The sequence below is a fragment of the Encephalitozoon cuniculi genome, chromosome II, assembly GCF_000091225.2.
Source record: "Encephalitozoon cuniculi GB-M1 chromosome II, complete sequence".
Taxonomy (NCBI): Eukaryota; Fungi; Microsporidia; family Unikaryonidae; genus Encephalitozoon; species Encephalitozoon cuniculi.
In genome coordinates this window covers 142-21,445 of record NC_003229.1, presented here as the reverse complement: position 1 = coordinate 21,445, position 21,304 = coordinate 142, and the positions used below count along the sequence as shown (strand labels likewise).

General features: G+C 44.3%; 15 protein-coding genes across 15 annotated transcripts; 9 read left to right on the top strand and 6 right to left on the bottom strand.

The window, feature by feature from the left end:
* Positions 1-250: 250 nt before the first annotated feature.
* On the top strand, positions 251-913 carry ECU02_0150 (uncharacterized protein; the record flags this gene model as incomplete). The annotated part of the gene is made up of 1 exon (NM_001040731.1): positions 251-913. One exon carries the CDS (start codon positions 251-253, stop codon positions 911-913), a length of 663 nt encoding a protein of 220 aa, NP_584542.1.
* Positions 914-987: 74 nt separating this feature from the next.
* Positions 988-1,647, top strand: ECU02_0140 (uncharacterized protein; the record flags this gene model as incomplete). The annotated part of the gene is made up of 1 exon (NM_001040730.1): positions 988-1,647. The coding sequence occupies one exon, from the start codon at positions 988-990 to the stop codon at positions 1,645-1,647; it is 660 nt and encodes a 219-aa protein (NP_584541.1).
* Positions 1,648-1,767: 120 nt separating this feature from the next.
* On the top strand, positions 1,768-2,655 carry ECU02_0130 (uncharacterized protein; the record flags this gene model as incomplete). Its single annotated transcript, NM_001040729.1, has 1 exon — positions 1,768-2,655. One exon carries the CDS (start codon positions 1,768-1,770, stop codon positions 2,653-2,655), a length of 888 nt encoding a protein of 295 aa, NP_584540.1.
* A 68-nt stretch (positions 2,656-2,723) lies between these two features.
* Positions 2,724-4,448, top strand: ECU02_0120 (uncharacterized protein; the record flags this gene model as incomplete). The annotated part of the gene is made up of 1 exon (NM_001040728.2): positions 2,724-4,448. The coding sequence occupies one exon, from the start codon at positions 2,724-2,726 to the stop codon at positions 4,446-4,448; it is 1,725 nt and encodes a 574-aa protein (NP_584539.2).
* A 116-nt stretch (positions 4,449-4,564) lies between these two features.
* Positions 4,565-5,560, top strand: ECU02_0110 (uncharacterized protein; the record flags this gene model as incomplete). The annotated part of the gene is made up of 1 exon (NM_001040727.2): positions 4,565-5,560. The coding sequence occupies one exon, from the start codon at positions 4,565-4,567 to the stop codon at positions 5,558-5,560; it is 996 nt and encodes a 331-aa protein (NP_584538.2).
* A 123-nt stretch (positions 5,561-5,683) lies between these two features.
* ECU02_0100 (hsp70-like protein) lies at positions 5,684-7,735 on the top strand (the record flags this gene model as incomplete). The annotated part of the gene is made up of 1 exon (NM_001040726.2): positions 5,684-7,735. One exon carries the CDS (start codon positions 5,684-5,686, stop codon positions 7,733-7,735), a length of 2,052 nt encoding a protein of 683 aa, NP_584537.2.
* Positions 7,736-8,017: 282 nt separating this feature from the next.
* On the bottom strand, positions 8,018-8,794 carry ECU02_0090 (uncharacterized protein; the record flags this gene model as incomplete). The annotated part of the gene is made up of 1 exon (NM_001040725.1): positions 8,018-8,794. The coding sequence occupies one exon, from the start codon at positions 8,792-8,794 to the stop codon at positions 8,018-8,020; it is 777 nt and encodes a 258-aa protein (NP_584536.1).
* Positions 8,795-9,171: 377 nt separating this feature from the next.
* On the top strand, positions 9,172-10,911 carry ECU02_0080 (uncharacterized protein; the record flags this gene model as incomplete). The annotated part of the gene is made up of 1 exon (NM_001040724.1): positions 9,172-10,911. The coding sequence occupies one exon, from the start codon at positions 9,172-9,174 to the stop codon at positions 10,909-10,911; it is 1,740 nt and encodes a 579-aa protein (NP_584535.1).
* A 57-nt stretch (positions 10,912-10,968) lies between these two features.
* ECU02_0070 (uncharacterized protein) lies at positions 10,969-11,913 on the bottom strand (the record flags this gene model as incomplete). The annotated part of the gene is made up of 1 exon (NM_001040723.1): positions 10,969-11,913. The coding sequence occupies one exon, from the start codon at positions 11,911-11,913 to the stop codon at positions 10,969-10,971; it is 945 nt and encodes a 314-aa protein (NP_584534.1).
* Positions 11,914-12,196: 283 nt separating this feature from the next.
* On the top strand, positions 12,197-14,005 carry ECU02_0060 (uncharacterized protein; the record flags this gene model as incomplete). Its single annotated transcript, NM_001040722.1, has 1 exon — positions 12,197-14,005. The coding sequence occupies one exon, from the start codon at positions 12,197-12,199 to the stop codon at positions 14,003-14,005; it is 1,809 nt and encodes a 602-aa protein (NP_584533.1).
* A 421-nt stretch (positions 14,006-14,426) lies between these two features.
* On the top strand, positions 14,427-15,998 carry ECU02_0050 (uncharacterized protein; the record flags this gene model as incomplete). The annotated part of the gene is made up of 1 exon (NM_001040721.1): positions 14,427-15,998. One exon carries the CDS (start codon positions 14,427-14,429, stop codon positions 15,996-15,998), a length of 1,572 nt encoding a protein of 523 aa, NP_584532.1.
* Positions 15,999-16,550: 552 nt separating this feature from the next.
* On the bottom strand, positions 16,551-16,922 carry ECU02_0040 (uncharacterized protein; the record flags this gene model as incomplete). Its single annotated transcript, NM_001040720.1, has 1 exon — positions 16,551-16,922. The coding sequence occupies one exon, from the start codon at positions 16,920-16,922 to the stop codon at positions 16,551-16,553; it is 372 nt and encodes a 123-aa protein (NP_584531.1).
* Positions 16,923-17,061: 139 nt separating this feature from the next.
* ECU02_0030 (uncharacterized protein) lies at positions 17,062-18,159 on the bottom strand (the record flags this gene model as incomplete). The annotated part of the gene is made up of 1 exon (NM_001040719.1): positions 17,062-18,159. The coding sequence occupies one exon, from the start codon at positions 18,157-18,159 to the stop codon at positions 17,062-17,064; it is 1,098 nt and encodes a 365-aa protein (NP_584530.1).
* A 789-nt stretch (positions 18,160-18,948) lies between these two features.
* Positions 18,949-19,734, bottom strand: ECU02_0020 (uncharacterized protein; the record flags this gene model as incomplete). Its single annotated transcript, NM_001040718.1, has 1 exon — positions 18,949-19,734. One exon carries the CDS (start codon positions 19,732-19,734, stop codon positions 18,949-18,951), a length of 786 nt encoding a protein of 261 aa, NP_584529.1.
* Positions 19,735-19,926: 192 nt separating this feature from the next.
* On the bottom strand, positions 19,927-20,589 carry ECU02_0010 (uncharacterized protein; the record flags this gene model as incomplete). Its single annotated transcript, NM_001040717.1, has 1 exon — positions 19,927-20,589. One exon carries the CDS (start codon positions 20,587-20,589, stop codon positions 19,927-19,929), a length of 663 nt encoding a protein of 220 aa, NP_584528.1.
* Between the last annotated feature and the right edge of the window lie 715 nt (positions 20,590-21,304).

Sequence of the window (21,304 nt, the reverse complement as noted above, 5' to 3'; positions counted from 1 at the left end):
ATCTGACTAGTGTCTAGTTTTAGGCTTGATTTCCTGTGGTTTCAGAGTAAGCACCTAATGGAAAATGCGCCAAAGCAGAAGTTCTTTACAAATTTCGGAACTCGAAGAAGGTTGAAGCTCCTACCATTAATATAACGGGAAAAGACACCCATTCAATTTTCTGCATCCAGGTTTAAGATAGTCGTGAAACGCTGGTGCCTCAAGTGAGTTTCAGATTTGAAAATAAATAGCTTTCTTTCTAAAGGAAGACATGTTTGGCAGTAAATACTTGCTGATCCTTCTGGCGGGGCTGGTAATTTGCTCACAGGCAATAGGCATCAGAAGAATTCCAGTAGAAGTATATGTCTCTGAGGCCGGGAGAAAGAAATTTCTTGATAAAGGTAGAAGTATCGAGGACATTGTGGGGAGTGTTGCAGAAGAGCTGGAGTTGAAGATGAATGAACATGTATATGCAGACAGGGCAAGCACGGATAAGCGCAAGTTCCACTTTGATTGGAATGTTAGTGGAATGACGTCTTCGGAAATCGACCTGGACAAGTGTGGAAAAGACACAAACCGGTTCCAATATGACTTGGTCCAAGCGGCTAGAGACAAGGCTGGTGTATCGGTAATTCTTCTCTATACCTGCGAGTCTGAAGGATATAGCGAGGACTTTATTCTGGCAGGGCAGAAGACACCCCTTGTCATCCAAAGGAAGTATCCGGAGTGCTCAAACGATGTAGCAACATTCACCGAGACGGAGCCAATGAAGATTGAATCCATTATTGCCAATGCCCTGTTTATTACAGCGGGGTCTCCCTTGAATGATATGGTAGAATTTGAAGAGGTGGACAACGGGAGAGACGGGTTCAAAAGAGATATACGCCTAAAGACGACAGATTTCTCGCTTTTTTCCGGTGGAGTCTGCCACTAACATATTAAATCAATTTCTAGTCTTGAGACCCCAGGGTATTTTTTTGCTCAAAAATCTTCCCTCAACAAAGTCTAATGGCCGAGGTTGAGAGGAAGGAAGAGCAAGCGAAGATAGAGTCTGGCTCCAACGAGCAAAAAGAAAGAGGGCTGGATGGCGTGAATAAGGGAGATGCCGTGGGGGATGGTAAAGAAGGAGGTGAAGCAAAGAAAGTGCAGCAAAGTCCTTTCCTGACCAATGCTGTGCCCCGAAAAGATGAGGGCAAGGGAGGGGAGGAAAGAGACAATATCGATGCGGCGGAGGTAGTTGAGAAGCAGAGGAAGCATCTCGAAGAAAACCAGAGCGACGAGATTTTATTTAAGGCAAGGTGCAAGCTTTATTATTTCTCGGAGGAGACCAAGGCTCTTGAGGAACGTGCTGAGGGAACCATGATTATTGAGATGCATTCAAAAAGCAACCTTGCGAAGATAACAATGTTTAGGGACCAAATCGGTAGGCTTGGGTGCAACCATTTTATCAACCCAAGATTCAAGGCGCAGCCTCACGGAAAGGTTAGTAATGGATGGATGTGGATGTCTACAGAGGACACAGTTGAAACGGATGCATTGAGAAAGAAGATCCAGCTATTTGTTGTCAAATTTTATTCTGAAGAGGATTTCAAGAGGTTTGGGGAGGAGTACGATCTGGGAAGGGCTCATAATGAAAAGGCTCTGAAGACAAAGACAAATAAAAAGTGACTTCTAGCTCTGTCTCAAACACCAGCTATTGCGTTTTCGAGACCTTAAGGTTCTTTAGATTTCATTTGTACTTTCTGAAACTGTGCAGAATAAGTTGGATGGTGGCTTTGAAGCCAAGCCATGGATCTTGTCAGATACCTTGGAAATGCGCTGGAGAACACAAGGAAGGCATTCGAAGTTTCTCGACTTAAGAAGGAGGTAGAGGATAACTGTAAGGGCTATAGAGATCTTGTTTTTTCCCAACGGCACATTGACTCTCAGATGGAGAACAAGGAAAAGAGGGCTCTAGTGGAGTTGGAGATATGTAAGGCGCTTCGAAGATTCCATGAGTATATATTGAGGGAGAGTCTGAAATATACAGAAGCTATTCATTTAAGGATGAAAGGTCCCAAGGATACTGGAGATCTCCTGAGTGGCGATACCATTGGAAATATAGAAGAGAGGCACTATAAAAAACAAATTTCTATACTACTTTCTTGCCTTTGTAATAATGTATACATGGCGGACAGGTTGGTAGAGTTTGAAGAAGCCCGTAGGTACAGCGACGATGTTGAGAATGCGAGGAACGAAACTGTGGGGTCGATTAATAGACTCGGGATGGAGATCCTGAGAGGAATTGAAGGGGTGATCAAGCACCACAGCAAGGACAGGAGGGAAAGATTGGATATGATGTTGATGCATGAAAACCTGAGGATTCAGAGTTTACTAAGACGGTTGGGGCAGAGGCTGAATGAGCACGAAGAAGCCATAGGAAAGGAGATTATCAGCAAGGTATTACTTGTGTTGAGTCAGGGCTCTATTGAAAATGACGTGAGGCTTGTGAAGCTTATTGACAAGACTATCGAAAGAGCTGAAAAGTACGAGTCGCCTGAGATAGCGCAGATGAGTATTCAGTTTGTTATAGCCAAGAAATATGTGGAGGATATAATTAGTCTGAAAGAGCAACCTTTCCTGCGGAAATGCTTAGAAAGAAGAAGTCTGAAGAAAGACATAGGGCCGGAGGAGTAGAGACTCCGAAGCCGGCCACCGAGCTTTCTGGTGATCTTATGGAGAAACTTGAAAATTTTATGGCCCTTATGATATTAAATGGGGATAACAGAAAGATATTTATCAGAAACGACATGCTTTATAAGATAAGAGAGAATATTGTTGAGGAGTACCGGAGGGAGGATCTTGTAATGGTAAGGAGCAAGATGTTTTTTAGGGCCAAGACTGCAAAGGAATTTGACGGGAAATACTATTTTTTGACAAAGAAGAGCATACTGGTCTACGAAGATCTATTTGGAGACCCGGTTCAGGAAATCGAAGTTCCCAACGATGGGGTTTTCGATTTCCACATGCACGATGGCCGGCTCTTTTATCTTGCAAGAAGAATGAACCGATTCTTGGGGATTGATGAGGGACACGAGATAGTATTTGATTTCCAGGGAGGGGCTTATTTTTGGGATGGGGTGGATTTCTACATATGCAGTAATAAAAACCTGATTAGGTTTGATGTTATAAAGAAGAGAGGCGAGGATGTCCTTTGCGGTGTGAATGTCAAATGCATTGTTGCGAGGAACGGAACAATTGCATATGCAGACAATGGGAATATTCTCCATTTTTTGAAAAGAAAGGCAAGCCTGTCATACCACCATCACTCCAAGCCAGTTGCAGGGATTATAATAACCTCTCTTGAGAGTCTTTTAGTTGTGTGTAGAGACAAGAAGCTTGTTAGGATAGAAACAAAAAGAAACGAAAGAGTACTTCTGGCATCATTTGATGGAGATCCCGTGGATTTTATGCAAGACGGATCTGACATCTATGTTCTAACTCCGTTCTGCCTCCTAGCATACGACTCCAAGGCTGGATGTATCAAAAAACAAATCTTTTCCCTTCCAAGTTTTGAATACTGTAAGCCTCTCTGTGGGTTTGAATGCACCTCGGAGGAGACGCCTGGAAGGGAGGTTTTTGAGCGCAACGTGAAGAAGACTAAGGTTGTGGTACCCTATGCATTCAAGAACGAGTGCTCCTCCGACTTCTCAAGGAGCTCCATAGTTGCAGTAATGAGAAGCTATGTCTTTATATACGATCTGGAAAAGGAGGAGGTGCAAAAGATAGCCTATCTTGGGGGGTCTGACTGCTTCTACTCGTCCGGATTTATTGTCAGGTTGTCATCTGGGGGAAAAGGCAGAAGAACAGCAGCGAAGATTTATCGGATTGAGAGCGATGGGCTGCTATTTATTAGGAAGTATGACTCGGTCGGGATTTCTTCTACCCCGGAAGATGTTGTGTTTGATAAGGGAAGGCTTTTTCTATACTCTGATGGCAGTCTTATTGAAGTAACAGGGCCCGGGATTACAAAACGTCTCGGGAGCGAGAGTGTTCGGCAGATTGAGGAAACTGATGTAGGGGCTTTCCTGCTTGACACGCGTGGAATATTCAAGATCGGGTCTGGAGAATGGATTCTAGAAGACGAGGACATTACGTCTCTCAAGGTTTTTGAGAAGACACTATTTGTATCTCTATTTGGAAGCGGGATATTTGGCTTTGAAATGAAGGACGGAGCAGCCGAAGAAAAGTTGATTGACGATGCAAACGTCACAGAGGTTTTTGTGGATGGCGAAACCATTGTGACATCTAGTCTTTGGGAAGGAGTTTCCGTTCTGAGGAGATATAAGAAAAATGGTAACATCTGGAAAAAAGACGGTGAGGCTCTTGCAGATAAAGGAATAGGCAGAATTTTACACAAAAACACGTATCTCTCGATAACAAACAAACTGCACAGGGTGGAGTTTGGGCGAAGGGAGTGTCTTCTCTAAACTCCATGGAGATTATCCCAATAAATACATCTATTACCAATTATGTAACCTCATTTTTGGCCTTTTGAGTGTGACGTCAAGTTTTTGTATATATTGAGCGAATGCAAATTGTTTTGATGGATCTTTCAACAATCCAGGAAGTAAGGATATCGAACATTCTCAGGACGACATGCAAGCTTATGGAAAGACTCTTTCTTATGTATAGGTGTGGGAAAATAGGCAAAGAAGATTACATTCAGAAGCTGGAAAAGCTAAAGGAGGTGGTGGGGTCGAGCATCGATGAAATGGAAAGAAATGCAAGAACGATATCGTCTAGGAAAGGGCCTGTAAACGTTCTCGATGTATTTGTTATGGAGCATTTTGAACATATTGGATGTTTTGGTGCTGCAGAATTGCTGGGCAAGAAGCTCTCCATCGAAAACTACTCTGACAGTGACTTCTACAAGCGTGTCTATGGCATCAGGAACCAGATCAAAGCAGGGTCGTTTGAAGATGCTCTGTTGTTTTGCAAAGAGCATAAGGTAGAGCTTAAGAGTATGAAATCCGAAGAGGGGGTTTCGCTCGAAAATGACCTGAAGATCGAAAAGTTCATAGAAATGTGCCATGCACAAGAGTTTGATAAGGCCTTGGAGTTTATCAATAAAGAGTTCAAGAGGGTTCCGGAGCAGATAAAATCATATCTCCCCGTTCTCGTCTCGAACTCTAGCTTCAGAAAGTATCCTTCTTCAGGGCACTCGAAGACGGCAGAGCAGTTCTTAAGTTGTGCACTGAAGCTGTTCAGGAGGGGGATTAAGTCAAGACTGACACAAAGAATCGAGTATGGAATGATGGCATACAAGACGTATAGATGCATCAATGCAGAAAGTAGCAACTGCCCTGCATGCTGTAGGGCATTCAAGTTAAGAGAAGACGTTCCATTCAACAAACATGAGATAAGTATCCTGCTCTGTAGAGGAAGTGGGGAGGAGATGGACGACTCCAACCAACCGCACATCTTTGAGGATGGATTTATCTACGGGACTAAGTACATTGAATCATCAGAGTATGTTTGTATTGGCTCAAGGGGCGGAGACAACTCTTTAAGGTATCCAAGGTTGTGTTTCATTCTGTAATGGCGGAGTTGTATGTTTGTTTACACGCCTGCTTCCTAATATGGAAACCATCTCGGTTTCGATGCTTCAATACGTAAAAATTGGAAAGAATTTTGTATAAATTTTTTCTTTATGAACAAGGGTATGCTAGTTAGAGGTTTGTTATCGGCCGTGGCGACGATTTTCTGTGGTGCACCTAAAGATACCGACTTGAGAGAGTCTGTGGCCGTTGGTATTGATCTCGGGACTACCTATAGCTGCATATCTGTATATAGTCCATCCTCGAAAGATACAAGGTTTGTTCTCTCTCCCGGGGGAGAAGAGACCTATCCATCGGTTGTATATTTCAAGAAGCTTCCTGAGGGAGATGGAAAGAAGTCCAAGTATGAAGCAGTGGCTGGATGGCCTGGGCTACAAATGTATAATGCTGAGGGGAATGCCAACACTTACTTCTATGCCTTCAAGAGAGGGATGGGAATTGAGGATCTTGCAAACATTGACAAGAAGGTTGAAGAGATCAAGAGGAATGCATCTGTGCCTATATTTGTAGAAAGCGTTGGGGGAAAGAAGAGGGTGGCCTACAAGATCCAAGAGGCCATGCAGGATGGCTACGAGTCTGTGACGCCGGAAGAGCTTTCAAGCCATGTTCTGCGAATGCTGAAGGACCAGATTGTAAAAGATTATAAAATCCAAGGGCTAACCATTACTGTCCCAGCTTACTTTGATGTGAACCAAGTTGCAGCGACAATCAAGGCGGCTGAAATGGCAGGGTTTCCGACACCCATAATTTGGAAGGAGCCGTCAGCAGCGGCATTTGCTCATACCTATGATCTTATCAGGAAAGGCATAACGACCAAGGAAGAGGTTGACGACATGAACATCTGTGTATTTGATCTTGGAGGAGGTACATTTGATGTTTCGATTGTCGAGTCGTCTGGAGGATTCATGATGGTGCCGAGCTATGGAGGAAATAATTTTCTTGGGGGAGAAAATGTCAATGACAATCTCACGAAGTACTTTGCTGACTACATCAAGAGCAGTACCGGGTTTGACGTGATGGAGAATCAGAATGTTAAGCTCAGGCTGAGGAACGTTGTTGAAGACATGAAGAGGGATCTCTGTGACGAAGTTCGCAAGTCTCCGGGTAGGAAAGCAAATCCTTCTATAAGCAAGAGTTTTATTTATGATGGAGAAAAGTCGATTGTGCTGGAACTAACGAATGAGAAGTTCAACGAACTCAATGCCGATTTCTACTCCAGAATAAGAAAGACTATGGATTCATTGCTTTCTGGAGATGGAAAGGACAACAAGGGATATGACAAGAGCCTTATCAACAGGGTATTACTCGTTGGGGGATCCACAAGGATTCCCAAGGTAATTGACATAGTCGAGGAAATTTTTGGTGCAAACAAAATCTATTCGGAAGGCGTCAATGCGGATACGATAGTTGCTAGGGGAGCAGCTCTGTATACAGCCAACTCGCTCAATCTACTTAATGAATCTGAGCAGATTGTGACTGCTGACAGCGTTCCTCTTTCGCTGGGGATCTGCACAGAAGAGGATCACTTTGAGGCGATAATCTCAAAAGGAGCCCTTCTTCCAGCAACAGGAACAAAGGAGTTCACTACTGCACAGGACAACCAGACAAAGGTTAGGATTCGCGTTGCGCAGGGTGGTTTGGAAAGCTTCAAAGACAACATCTACATTGGAGACATTGAATTGGATCTCCCGGGAAATCAACCCCGTGGTGTACCAAGAATTGCCGTCACATTGGAAATCGATACCCATGGGAAGATTTATGTAAAGGCGGTGGATTTGCAAAACAACAAAGAGGCGTCTTCATACTTCAGCTCGGTTGTTGCCAATATGACTTCAGAAGAGATTGAGAGATTTGAAGAGAGGGTGCATGGCGAGGAAAACCAAGAGCTTGTGAAGAAGCGTGAGGTGGTCAGAAAACTCGAGCAAGCCATATCTCAGGCAGAGAGTCCAAAGTTCGCTGAAGTAATTCCCGAGAATATTAAGAAAGATGCTTTGGAATATGTCCAGAAGACAAGGTTGTGGCTAGAGAAGCATAAGGAAATAGCGCCTCGAATCCATATTGAGGAAAAGCTTCAGGAGTTCGACAACGGAATGAAAGAGTTTCTTAGTTCGGCGAAGTCTGGAGAAGAGAAGGAAATAGGGAGAGAAGAACTCTGAGCTTCCCATTAAACCATTTCTTTCTAAGTCTGCCTGCAAATTTTATTCAGTGGCTCCTAAAAGCACATATTTCCGGAATGGTGATATTGCTTTTTTTTCATCTGAGTGGAGCTTTTTATGATACAACTAACTTATAAGGAGGCATTAAGATGAGTCTGCCGGTCTCTCGGGCCATTTCTTCTTGAATTGCCGGATATATTACGGCGTTGGAAGTAAGGCTAGAACTCAGTTACGCATATGCATAATAAAGTTGATGTTGACTAGTTATTTATTTGAAATCTCTTATGATATTGAAAGTACTTCTCCTGTTGCTGAAAGACGGAAATAGCGAGCAAGGGTGCTTATGGAAACATATGCGCTCAATGAATGGGTAATTACAGCAAGAGTGAATACGAGAGCAAAGATGATTACTCTCCAGGATGCAGCAGGCGAGGAACTTTCCCTGGAAGGGAGGTATATTTCTTTCAGTGATTTTACTAAGATAAGGACAAAAGAAGCAAGTATAAAGTAAGGACGATACTCAGCTTTTTCTAAGAAAAGCAGCAACAGCAGAAATGTTAGGTAAGACAATAGTATCATTAGGTCGACGAGGATGTTGATGCCAGTGGCTGTGAATGAAGTTGTGATGAAATCGCAGGAAGTGGATAGTAGATAAGTAGGCGGTATAAAGAAAGAGGGGAGGATAATGGAGTAGAAGAACAGATCTTCAGAATTCCATTTATCGGTAACAAATGTAATACTCGAAAAGATATTAATGATAACAAATGCTAGAAGAAGAACAATAAGGGTAGAGTGGAGTATGTTACGTAGTGTGCTTTCTGTCTTGCAATACCCTTTCCATGTGGTATGAAAGAAAATAAGATACTGTAGTATCAGGTATGAAAAGGAAGGGAGCAATACAATGAACCTAAAAAAGAGGTCCTCTTTGAAGTCATGCTCACTAAAAGTATAGCATGCAAAGAATGTAAAGATGAGGGATACAAATGAGCTAAAGTTTCTAATTACTATTCTATGCTGTTGATTAATTGTATGCGCATCTATTCCCTGTGTGACAGCCATGATGGGTAGGGGGTATGAGACTTATGTATAGACAGATTTAATTAAGTTTGTATTAGGGTTATTGGCACAAGTGATATAGGAGTTAGTGGTGGATAGGAAAGATACCAGAAATGTTCAGGTGGTCTACTTTTCTTGCTGGACAGCGCTTGTTGTGTGCTGTTACCGGTAAAAGCACTTCATATCATACGCTGCAGGATTATGGAATCCCCTACTTTTGAATAATCCTGTGGGTTCTGTATTGAAGAAGTAAGGAGACAAAACTCTATTATGCTTCAGAGAAAATCACTTATGTAAGACAGCAACAGCTTCTCCAAAGATATCATAATGTCATGGGAAAAGGAGATGTGAAACACTAAGTAGGAAGAAAGATATGCCCCATGAGATGGATTTCTGCAACACTGATGCTAATTCCTATAGTTAATGTGATGCATTGTTCCTTAGAACTAGAAGAATGCGTCATTTTCAAGCCGAGAGAAGGAGACGAAGCAATAGTGCTCCCGTTTATCTTCAGAGGGAATAATATTATCGTATTGCCAACAACGAAGTATAGTGACTTGATGAAAAATACCGAAAATGTGAAAGGTTTTACACTTTTTTTAAATCATATTTCACATGTAATATGGAGTTTCACGGTGGGTGATATAGTATACACGGACGATAATCGATTTGAAAGGCTATTTGATGAAAAAATGGGGAGCTACTTTGAGGATCTACATAAAGACATATTAAGTCTATATGTGCAAGGGAACGGAACCTTTAGTGGGTTGTTGAAAATAGTGTACGAGAGAATATTTCAGTGCAAGAGGAGGAGAAATAGACATATGTCAAGGTATGGAAGCGATATTATAAAAATGACTGAAGACATGACGAAGCTTGTACCTAGTGAAGTGGATGAAAGAAAAAGAAGGAAGCTGGCAGCCTTTTTGGTCGCGAATAAAAAATATGGAGAATCTCTTTCTAACATAGCAAGATGGAGACGGATAGTTGAGGTAGAGAAGATAGTATGCGATGCATGCGAAAAGATCTGCTCCGACTTAAAGGAGGAGGAGCTAATGAGATTGCTTGCTGAAGGAAGTATGAGAAAAGCTTTGAGGAAGGGGCTTGGCAGAGATAAAATCAATTATAGATTATACTTAGAATGTATCTTTACTGATATTAGATTGTTGTCCGATGCACATAAAAAATACGGAGGGGATGTCATAAAAGAGCTGGTCAAGCAGATATTGCTGGGGAAGAAGGGAGAGGAGATAGACAGAGAGTATATCGACAAGGTTGCAAGAGTAGTCCAGGAAAGACAGAAAAGGGAGATAGAAAAGAGTATGAAAGAACTGCTGAGGGACGAGGAGAAGGCAAAGAGCAAGAAGAGGGGGAAGAGGAAGAGTGTGGGAGTCTCCGGGGCCAAGGAAGAAGAGAAGAAGGAGAGCGAGACAGAGGAGGTGGAGGCAGGTGAGGAAGCGGAGATGCCGTCCGTGGAGGTTGGAGGAGCACGCAGGAAGACAGGTAAGAAAAGTGAGGGTGACCAGAAGCGCCTCAAGATCCACAGTAGAGTTCTCCGGTGGAGAAAGAGCCCAGAGAAGATCAAGAAGGAGTGGGACAGGGGAAGCGAGGAGAGGTGGAGGGGAAGGTCTCTTGAAGAGATCAAGGAGCAGAAGGTGTTCCATGACATAGTGGGTGTGCTGGAACTTCTCAAGAGCCCAGATGCAGACAGGTTCTTCATGGATACAGGAAAGTACACCAAGGGCGGGAGTGAGAGGCAGAGGATGGTGGCGATTGGGGTTCTTGAGAGGGGAGAGAAGAAGATGACAGGAGTGGTGGAGGTTGGGATGTTCAAGGACTCTCCTAGTGGATGCCCAGTTGTGTACCACCTGATGTTCCGGGTTACAGGGATAGAGGAGATGGGGAATGTTGTAAACCCAGAGTTTCCCGAGGTGAGCGACGTTGAGAAGATAGATGAAGATAAGGAATACCAGGATGCGGGCAAGTTTGTGTACCCAAAAGGAGTAAAGTTTGAAACAGTGAAGGAGACTGATGCATTCCAGATAGTGTGGAAGAATCCCTCTGACACCTCTGAGGTTCTCCAGAGTCTTACTGTACAATGCAGACCCCCGGTGATCTGAGTGGGGTTTTGTATGGTGTAAGGCTGGCAGGATGTTATAAGTGGAGTAGAAAATTGTTTATTCATCAGCTTTTGGCAGTCGGAGACTGTTTAGCTCGCCGGGTAGGTTTAAATGATCATTCAAGACTTTTATAGATACATGTACTATAAGCGTGAAGACAAGTATAGCAAGGATAAGGATGGAGACAAAAACAGCTATTCTCCACGGTGCAGTAAGCAAAGAATTCTTTCCAGATGGGCAGTGCTTCTCTGTGAGTATCCGTATCAGGATGAAGACGAAAAGTATGATTGCGGAATAAAGATAGTACTTGGATTCTTTATACACAAGCACCCTATTTACTATATCGAATACTGATACCAGGGTGTTGATAAGGATGTTGGTACCAGTGCCCGTGAATCCGGTTTGCCCTGGGATAAGACCGCAGAAGACGGAAAGGAACTCGGATTCTTTATACACAAGTACCACGTTAACTATATCACATATTAATATCAGAATGTCGATAAAGATGTCGGTACCGGTATCTCTGAATCCAATTTGTCCTGAGATAAAAGAGCAGGAGGTGGAGAAGAGATAGACAGGTGGGATAAGGAGGGAAGGGAGAACAATAGAATAGAAGAATGAGGCTGCATAGTCCCATTTATCAAGGGTGAATACAGTGATTGAAAAAATGGAGATGACGACAAATGTAAGAAGTAGAAGGTTGAGGATGTAATGGAGTGCTTTATGTGTGGTATCTTCTGGTTTGGTGCTTTCCTTCCAGTTGGTGTGGAGTAGTGCAGAATACTGTATTACTGAGTATGAAAGGGGAAGGAGTACAGTGATGAGTCTGAGGAAAGGATTCTCTTCGAAACGATCCTCTTCAAAGATGAAGTGGATGAGCATTGGTAATGCAATTGAAATTAATGGAGCAAGGCAATTGAAGCTTGTCCTCCAGTGGAGCTGGTTCTTGATATGGTGTTGTTCGTTAATTTCATGTGGCTCTGAAATATGTGCGATGTTCATATGGGTAAAGGGGAAATAAGGAATAGATATATTTATATAACTGGCTGGATGTTCAGTGAGAGGATATGGAGGTGTTGATAGGACTTTCGCTGTGATATGGAATGAATTGACGAGGCTGTGTAAAGACTCAGGGGTAAGACTATTGAGATAACTGGAAAGCGGTAGATATCATTGTCTAAATGGTGTGAGCTGATGGGATTAACTTTACCAATAGCTGAAGGATTCCAAGAGAGAGCAAAAATGAGCGGTGTCATGAATCTATAGTAAAGACCCTTTTGCAACAATGGGAATGTGGTTGGTATGGATATTTGCTCTGGATAATATATTGTGTGCCTCGAAGGAAGAAGAGAAGAAATGTGAACTACCTCGCAGGTTAGGCGAAATGAACATAAAAGAGATAACAGAAAAGGTGGAGATTGATGGTCTGGATACAAAGATAATAATTCCATTTATTTTCCATGATGCAAAACCTGTGGTATCGCCAATTACAAGATATCGGGACATAAGTCAGGAAGAAAGAAGATATGTTGAAGAGATTATTAAAGGCCTTCCAAAATTGGTGTGGGACTCGATGGTGTGGATATATGTCCCAGGGTATACTTGGTGGATTAAGAGTTTGATGGATAACGTCTTCAATGCAACTTCTTTCGAGGGTTTTAATCCTGTTGATTTGTACAAGAAGGCCAAGGGAAAATCTGAAATAAGATTTGCGGACTTAGTGATGAGCATATTCAGGTTTAACGGCAGGATAGTGAATAGGTTCGGGCAAAGACTTGTTCGTGAAGTGGAGGTTAAGATAAAGGAGATGTCGAATGAAATGCCTTCTTCAGAAAAGAAGGAGAAGGAGGAAAGGTTGAATCAAATCCTAGAGTATGGTAAAAAATTGTGCACTAGGGAAAAACAGGAGGAGATGCTTAAGGCACAGAAAATAGTGTGTGATGCATGCGTATATCTTTGGGAAAAGGGATCAGAAGATAGGGTAGCTATTACTATAATGGTATATCTAAGAAACTTGGAAGTGCAAATGATAAGATCAAGTATGAAGAAGGTGAAGGTAGGAGAACCATTAACGTTCTATATGAACCACGAGGTATTGATAAGTGCATATAAGGAATATAAGATAGGTGTTGCAGGAGAATTAGTCAAGCAAGTACTCAAAAACGATAAGGATATTGATTCAGAGAGTGTTAATAGAGTAGTGTGTTCTATTAGGGAGAGAGAAGAGGATGAAAGAAAAAGAGCAGAAGCTGAGAGCGCTAGGAATAGAGAAGAATTGTTGAGAATGGAAGAGAGGGAGAAGGGTAAAGAGAAGGGCTCTAAAGGAAAAGGCAGGAAGAAGAGAGGTAAGAAGGGTGCAGGAGAGGCTAAGGAGGAGAGTAAGGAAGAGGACAGAGGGGGAGAAGAGGAGGAGAGTGTAGAGGCAGATGTTCCGGTAGAAGAGATGGCGGTTGGGGGTGCCCGGCCCAAGAAGAAGAGTCCGAAAGAAGAGAGTAAAGGCGAGGAACGTTGTTATAAGGTGCACAAGAGGGTTCTCCGGTGGATGAAAAGTGCTGAAAGGATTAAGTATGAGCTGGATAACGGAGAGGAAGAGAAGTGGAGAGGCAGGAGTATTGAGGAGATTGAGGAGCAGAAGGCACTACATGACATTATAGAAGTGCTGAAGCTCCTCAGAAGCAAGGAGTGTGACAAGTTCTTTGTCCGGACTGGCAAGTACATGAAGGGTGGGAGTGAGAGATGGAATATGGTGGGAGTTGGGATACTTGAGGAGGGAGGGAAGAAGAGAGTGGGAAATGTAGAGGTTGGCCTTTTTGAGGGCAAGGGAGGGGAGAATATAATCTACCATCTGATGTTCAAGCCCACAGACTTTGAAGAGGAAGGAGAAGGAGCAAGGCCATCGTTTGGAAGGTGTGATGGTGTGGATGCGATAGAGGAAGGGAGAATCTCCGACATGTCTGGGTTTCAGTATCCTCCGGGCGTCCGATCTGAAATAACGAGTAGTGGGAGTGAGTTCAGGATAGTGTGGAAGAATCAGAGGGATACCAGCTTGGTTCTCCGGAGTCTTACTGTTCTGCGGATTCCTGAGATCCGGTGATGGCCATGAGTATGTGGGATGGTATAAGTCATGGTATGAGTATATAAGTAAAGGGAGGATTATTGTCATTTAGATATTGCTTTGATGTTATGCTTGGATGGATTGTCATCAGCGAGGGATGTCTAGCACCCCTATGGATGAGAAATTGGGATTACATCCATCTGTTGATATAGTGTAGCTCCAGAGGAGTAGTGGAGGGCTCAGTCTTATCGCCCTGCCACAAGAAGGAATTCCAGGAGACGGGCTTGTTTCGTGTTAACAGAAGATTCTCTATACCGTGTGGTAGGGCTGGTGGAGTGAGTTATAAGATAGAATGCCTAGTCCTGGGCAGTAGGGTGTTGAAGAGGCGAGCTGGATCCTGCTATAGCGAGAAAAAGGAGACGGTAGCATTAGACATCAAGTAAGGAGGAGGGCCTATCGCATGAGGTGGAAGTATGCCGCATGGATATTAATTGCTGTAGTCGATGTAATGTGCTGCTCCTCGGAAGAAAAGAGTGCCAGTGTCTCCTTTGTAACGAGGCCAGGAAGTCAAGTGATAGCATTCCCGTTTATCTTCGTAGGACATAGTATTGTTGTATTGCCAACAACGAAGTACAGTAACTTGAAGAGAAATGCCAAGAGCATGGAAGACCTTACTTTTCTACTCTCTAATCTCTCACATGTTGTGTGGAGCCTCACGATCGATGCCACGGTATACAAAGATGGTGGCAGACTTGAGAAGCTGTTTGACAAAAGAATGAGAGGTTATCTGGACGGTGTGTCCTTAGATGTATTAAGAATGTACGTCAACGGAAGCAAAACCTTTAGCGAGTTGTTGCAAATAGTGTATGAAAGGACATTTGAATGTGATTCTAGGAGAAGTAGGCAGATGGCAAGATATGGAGAGAGTCTTATAAGGGAAATTGACAACATGATAGAAAGCATGCCTGCCGAGATGTCTGAAGAAGAAAAAGAGAAGATGCGAAGTGATTTGAATAATAATAGGAAGTATGTGGAGTCTTTTCATGATACAGAAAAATGGAGGCAGGTAGTTGAGGCAGAGAAGATGGTGTGCAATACATGCAAGGAGATCTGCCTTGGGTTGAAAGAGGAGGAGCTGATGGGATTGCTAGCTGAGGGGAGTGCGAAAAAGTATATAAAGGCAAGTGCTGGGGAAAGCAAGGTAAGTAGTACGGTGTATCCAGAATATATCGTTGTTGACATTAGCCTATTATTAGATGCACACAGAGAACATGGAGGAGATGTTACAAAGGAGTTAGTCAAGCAGATGCTGCTGGGGAAGAAGGAAGAGGAGATAGACAAGAGGTATATCGGTAAGGTCGCGAATGCAGTCAAGGAAAGGCGGAGAAGAGGAGAAAAAGAGATAGAAAAGAGAGTGAAAAAGCTGCTGAGGGACGAGGAGAAGGCAAAGAGCAAGAAGAGGGGGAAGAGGAAGAGTGTGGGAGTCTCCGAGGCCAAGGAAGAAGAGAAGAAGGAGAGCGAGACAGAGGAAGTTGAGGCAGGTGAGGAAGTGGAAATGCCGTCCGAGGAGGTTGGAGGAGCACGCAGGAAGACAGGTAAGAAAAGTGAGGGTGGCCGGAAGCGCTACAAGATCCACAGAAGGGTTCTTCGGTGGAGAAAGAGCCCAGAGAAGATCAAGGAGGAGTGGGACAAAGGAAGCGAGGAGAGGTGGAGGGGAAAGTCTCTTGAAGAGATCAGGGAGCAGAAGGTGTTCCATGACATAATGGGTGTGCTGGAACTTCTCAGGAGCCCAGATGCAGACAGGTTCTTCATGGATACAGGAGATTACACCAAGGGCGGGAGTGAGAGGCAGAGGATGGTGGCGATTGGGGTTCTTGAGAGCGGAGGAAAGAGGATGCTAGGAGTGGTGGAGGTTGGGACGTTCAAGGACTGTCCTAGTGGATGCCCAGTTGTGTACCACCTGATGTTCCGGGTTACGGGGATAGAGGGGATGGGAGATGTTATGAGACGGGGGGGGGGGCAATCTTGGTGAGGCGAGCGACGTTGAGAAGATAGATGAGGATAAGGAATACCAGGATGCGGGCAAGTTTGTGTATCCAAAAGGAGTAACGTTTGAAACGGTGAAGGAGACAGGATCATTCCAGATAGTGTGGGGGAATCCTTCAAACACCTCTGAGGTTCTCCGGCGTCTCACGATTCAGTGCAGACCATGTGTGATCTGAGTGGTGTGATGTGATGATGAATAAAGCAAATAGTGTTATGGTTGTGTTCTGTTCTCTACTGTGCTTTCAATGACTCTGCATCTCCGCACATCCTCACTCATCGTTGTAGTCCGGGTCTTCCCAATCCTGCAATGGACCATGCTTGGGTGCAATCCACTGCCACCAGTACTTCTGGGACTCTTCCTCCCTCCTCCCACAGTAGAAAATCAGGCCCGTTCGATGAAACAGAACACCCATCGATCGGAGAGGAACTCCGTGCAAGGACTCCTACCCAGCACACGGCCAGATGCTCAACAGAGGATATTCACATGGCTTTAATCGAGTAAGTAGTCAGGCCTCGGGGAGTCATGTGTCCAGTCCCGCTATGCGGCAGCAGTACCAGTCATATCGTCGGTGCCTCTCCTGTACGTCATGAAGTAGTCCCGGCTTGATACCCACGATGCAAAGGTGGTGACCGCCACACTCATCACAAACAGGCAGTTCATCACAACAGCCCCACTCCCACCTGTGGATGCCTTTTCTCCATCAGCTTCGTCCATGTACGACACAAGAAGCAGAAGAGCAATAAGCACAGTAAGCCCAATGCATACCATGCCACACCGCCCATATGTGTCGAGCAGGGGGTGCTTGGAAGGCTCGGCAAAGCATGCCACTGCCAATAGCACATTTCCGGCACAGAACACACACATCTGCTTCCAGCTCATCCCACACTGGATGAGACGCTGTCCACACATCGAGGCAATACTAACTCCAGCTACCGTCAGGCTGTACACACCACTCTCGATAGAGCCAGCATTCAGAAGCTCAACTGCCACAGGAGCCAGACATCCAAGCACACTCCATACATTCCTCAACACATCACTTGTCCCATCCTCATGCCAGTTCCACCCCCCCCCCCCACAGTACCCACATCTGGTGCATGATGGTCCCGGCCACAGCTAGTGAGTACAGTGCTGTGTTCCATCTTGTCTTCACCCTGCTGTTTTTATCCTCGGCAAGGTGAAGAAAACTATGGATGGCCAGAATGGCAATGAACATAAAGCATAGGAGTTCACATAGTTTCATCGGGGGAGAGGAGGGAAGGACCCTTTCGAGATCGGAGATCCTTTCCTTCAGGTCAGACAGGCCTTTCTCTGCTTCACTCAACATTCCCTTTAGTTCACTGAATGCATCAGAAAAAGACTTTCTATTCCTTTGAAGATCATCGACGACTTGGGCACATGATGTTCTGAGAGCCTTGAGCTTTTGAGAAAGGGAGTCAAAGGCCGTCCTGACATCTCGAAGAATCTCGTAGAGTTGCGCTCTATGAGGCTCTGGGACTTTGGTGATCATCTTTTCTAAACAGTCCAGCTCATTCTTTATTGTCTCGGAAAGAGAAGCCTCATCAATGTCATGCTGAAAGTATTGCTGGAGGACTTCGAGGCCTATTTCGTTTATGCACCGATGAAGGTTGTTCCAGTTCCGGTTGGCTTCAACACTGCAGCCTCCCTCCATCCCTAAGAAATCAAGAATGACAAACTTCAAAGGGATCTTTACTTCGACCTTCAGGCCTTCACGGACATGGGGCAAGACCCTCCCAAGCGCATCTTTAAACGCTTTGAGCAGCTCTGGATAGTTCTTGAGAAACCCATCGATCGCTCCAAAGTAATAGGAAAAGTTGGAGATGTCTGGTTCAGTAAGAATGATAATACTATGCGGCTGATTTAAAAGCTCCTCTAAGGCCTTCAACACACCCTTGGCTGCATCGACGGCAGCAGTTCCTTCGGGGTTCCCTTTCCCCTCTAAGTCCTTGAGGATATCATCGAGTAGGTTTGTGTAGAAGGCAATGGCAGGAACCATTCTTTTATATATTATAAGATCAATAATCCATCCTGCTTTGTTGTATAATGATTTTTCACCTGTAAAGGCTCTTTCACAATAGTTGAGGTCAACTTCATTGAGCGTTGTTTTGATACGATTGATTTGTTCCATCGGTGGGTGTGATATATCGCATTAGCAATCTTTACACATATGGCTTATAAATAAGGGTCATAAGAGTGGACCAATGGTGGCATGGCGGATCTCCATCCAGGGATCTGTTTAGCGACAGGCATTGCAGAGAGGGGGTGAAGTAGATTCTGATGGCCATAATTGATAAAGACAGCCATCGGCCATCAAAGACCTTGTAGGTTGGATGGAGGATGTGTTTATGGCACACTATTTATTGTGGCAGCATTAACACGGCAGTTCTTTCGATGTGGTCGGACCAGCAAGACAGGACATCTGGAGTATACTGTTATGGATACTAAATTATTATTGGGGGTGTCCATAGGGGAGAGAGGTTGAAATGAAGGTTGATTGAAGAGATCAGGGAGCAGAGGATAGTAGATGATACTGGGTCGCATAGCGGGTGTTGTTTTGCTCCTTAGGATCCCGGATGCAGGTTCTTGATGGATTAGGAAAGCACGTCGAGAGTGGATGTTTGAGACGTCGTTTGGCAGCAGTTAGAGTTCTTGAGAGCGGAGGAGAATGACAGGAGTGGTGGAGGTTGGGCATTCAAGGACGGGATGATGTCGAGTTGTGTACCACCTTCTGTTTCAACCTGTAGGTTTGGAGGAGTAAGAAATGTCATAAGTTCAAAGCTTGATCTCTCCAGGCTTAGTAAATGTCTGCATGTTGATGTATGCTGGCTACGGTTAAAGAGTAAAATGGTTTGTGTTGGTGTAAGGACATGCTCATGGATGGAGGTTTATTGATCAGCTTTTGATACAAAGACACTCTTTACCTTGTCAAGTAGGTAAAGTAATAATCGAGAGTGAGGATGGCTTCACAGCCCATGTCTGTGTAGGTGTAAATAACAAGAATGAATATGAGAACAAAAGCAACTACCCTCCATGTTGTAGTGGGCAGAGAGCTCTTTCCAGATGGATAGTATTTCTCCGTGAGTAATCTTACCAGGACAAGTAAGGGAAATGTTACTGCAGAGTAAAGACGGTACTTGGACTTTTCATGCATAAATATGAAATTTACTATGAAGCATAATAATATCAACACATCGATAAGGATATTGATGCCGGTGTCTGTGAATCCAGTCTGTCCCGGGACAAGAGAGCAAGAGATGGAGAGGAGATAGGTGGGTGGGATGAAGAAAGAGGGAAGGACGATAGAAAAGAAGAGTGGATCATCGTCTTTGCTCCAATTATCGTTGGTGAGTATAATGATTGAAAGAATGAAGATGGTGGCAAATGTGATGAAGAGAGCACTGAAGAAGTAGCGGAGTGCTTTGTGCAGAGTGTCCTCTGGCTTGTTGTTTCCCTTCCAGCTAGTGTGGAACAGGAGGAGATGTTGGGCTGCTAGGTATGAAAGGGGGAAGAGTGTGGTGATGAGCCTGAGACAGGGATTTTTTTCAAAATTGTCTTTGTCGAAGATGAAGTACAGAAGGGCTGAAAATGCAATTGATATGAGTACCACAAGATCGTTATTGAGAATTGCGCTCCGGTGGTGTTGGATCTCGGTGTGGTGTTGTTCGTTGGTTTCATGTGGTTGTGGGATACTGGTAATGCTCATATGGGTAACTGAGATAAATATGTTGATATTAGATATGAGATATGTAAAGTAATTAGGTGAACCTTCGTGGCTAGAGAGGATTTACAGAGAAAGCAAAAGGGGGAGGTTGTAGTCTAATGAGTGAAGGCCCTTGCCGAGTAATGAGGATATGGCTTGTATATGGATTTGATTGCTTGACGGGACACATGGTTCTCAGATAGAGGAGACTGAAGATGGGAAGGATGTAAGAGAAGGTCTTGAAAGGGCTTTTTCTTGTAAGTTTGATGAGTTGGGTGTAGAGTGGCTAAGGGAATCACTTGAGGGAGCTTCGGGGTTGGACACAGGAGTATTATTATTCCGTTTATCTTTCATGGTAATGAAACCGTTGGATCGCCAGATTCCGGATAGCAGGATATGGCAGCTGAGCTTTAGACTTGATGTGGGAGGGTTGGGACGGCGTCTTTCTGAGGCTTTGAACCTGTTACTGTGTACGAGAGGACCAGAGGGAGACTTAGGATTCGGTTGATGCACTTGATAGGTGAGAGATTCGGGGCAATGGTGGGACGGCGGACTTGGACGAGGGGACGTCAGGGTCTCTTTCTGACAAAGAAAACAAGAAAGAGGAGGAGATAGCTCGGAAGGTCGAGGAGGATGTTGGCTGTGCACGAGGAGCGCACAGGAGGAGGTGGCTAGGGGGCAGAGGGATGAGATAGAGAGGAGGTAGGGAGACCCTTTGAGATGGCTGGGTTTTTGTATCCAGGGGTGTGAAGTAGCGAGGGAGGAGAGCTGAGGATGGAGTGGGGGAATCGCAGGAACACTAGTTCGGAGTCTCGGTGTTGGGTTGGGATGGTTGCAGGGAAGTTGTCTCTGTTCCATGGAGTGGTCGAGCGGAGTTGGGATTATTTGGCGGCAATAGAGGATGTAAATCTGGATAGGGCTGGAAGCGATTGAAGAAGACAAGGGCAGTGCAAAGGAGCCCTGTTGTGTAGAGTAGGATGGCAGCTTCTGTTTGCTGTGTCTTCCCCTGTGGCAGTATCACAGGAAAAGGAGGTAACAACAAATTAAGTAAGGAGGAGGGTCGCCCTATGAGATGGAGATATGGCTCATGGATACTAGTTACCATGGCTAGTGCAATGCGTTACTCGTCAGAACTCGAAAGGATTTCCTATTTTGTATCACAGCCAGGTGGTAATGAAACAGTACTTCTTCCGTTTATCTTTAAGGGATATGATATTATCATGCTACCAACGACGGAGTACAGTGACATGAAGAAAAGTGGCAAATATGCGGAGGAATTTAGAATATTCTTCGGCAATCTTCCGAGTATGGTATGGGATTTTGTGATCGGGGATATGATGTACAAAGATGATGATCGATTTAGGAGGATGTTTGACAAAAGAATGGGTGGCTACTTAAGCTGGGTGTCTCTAGATATATTAAGGATATACATTAATCGGAGCAGGACATTTAGCGATGCGTTAAAAATGGTGTATGAAAGGGTACTGCAGTGCTCTGAGGGAGAAAATAGGCAGATGGAGAGGTATGGAGAATGTGTTATAAAGATGATTGACGAGATGATGGAAAATATGCC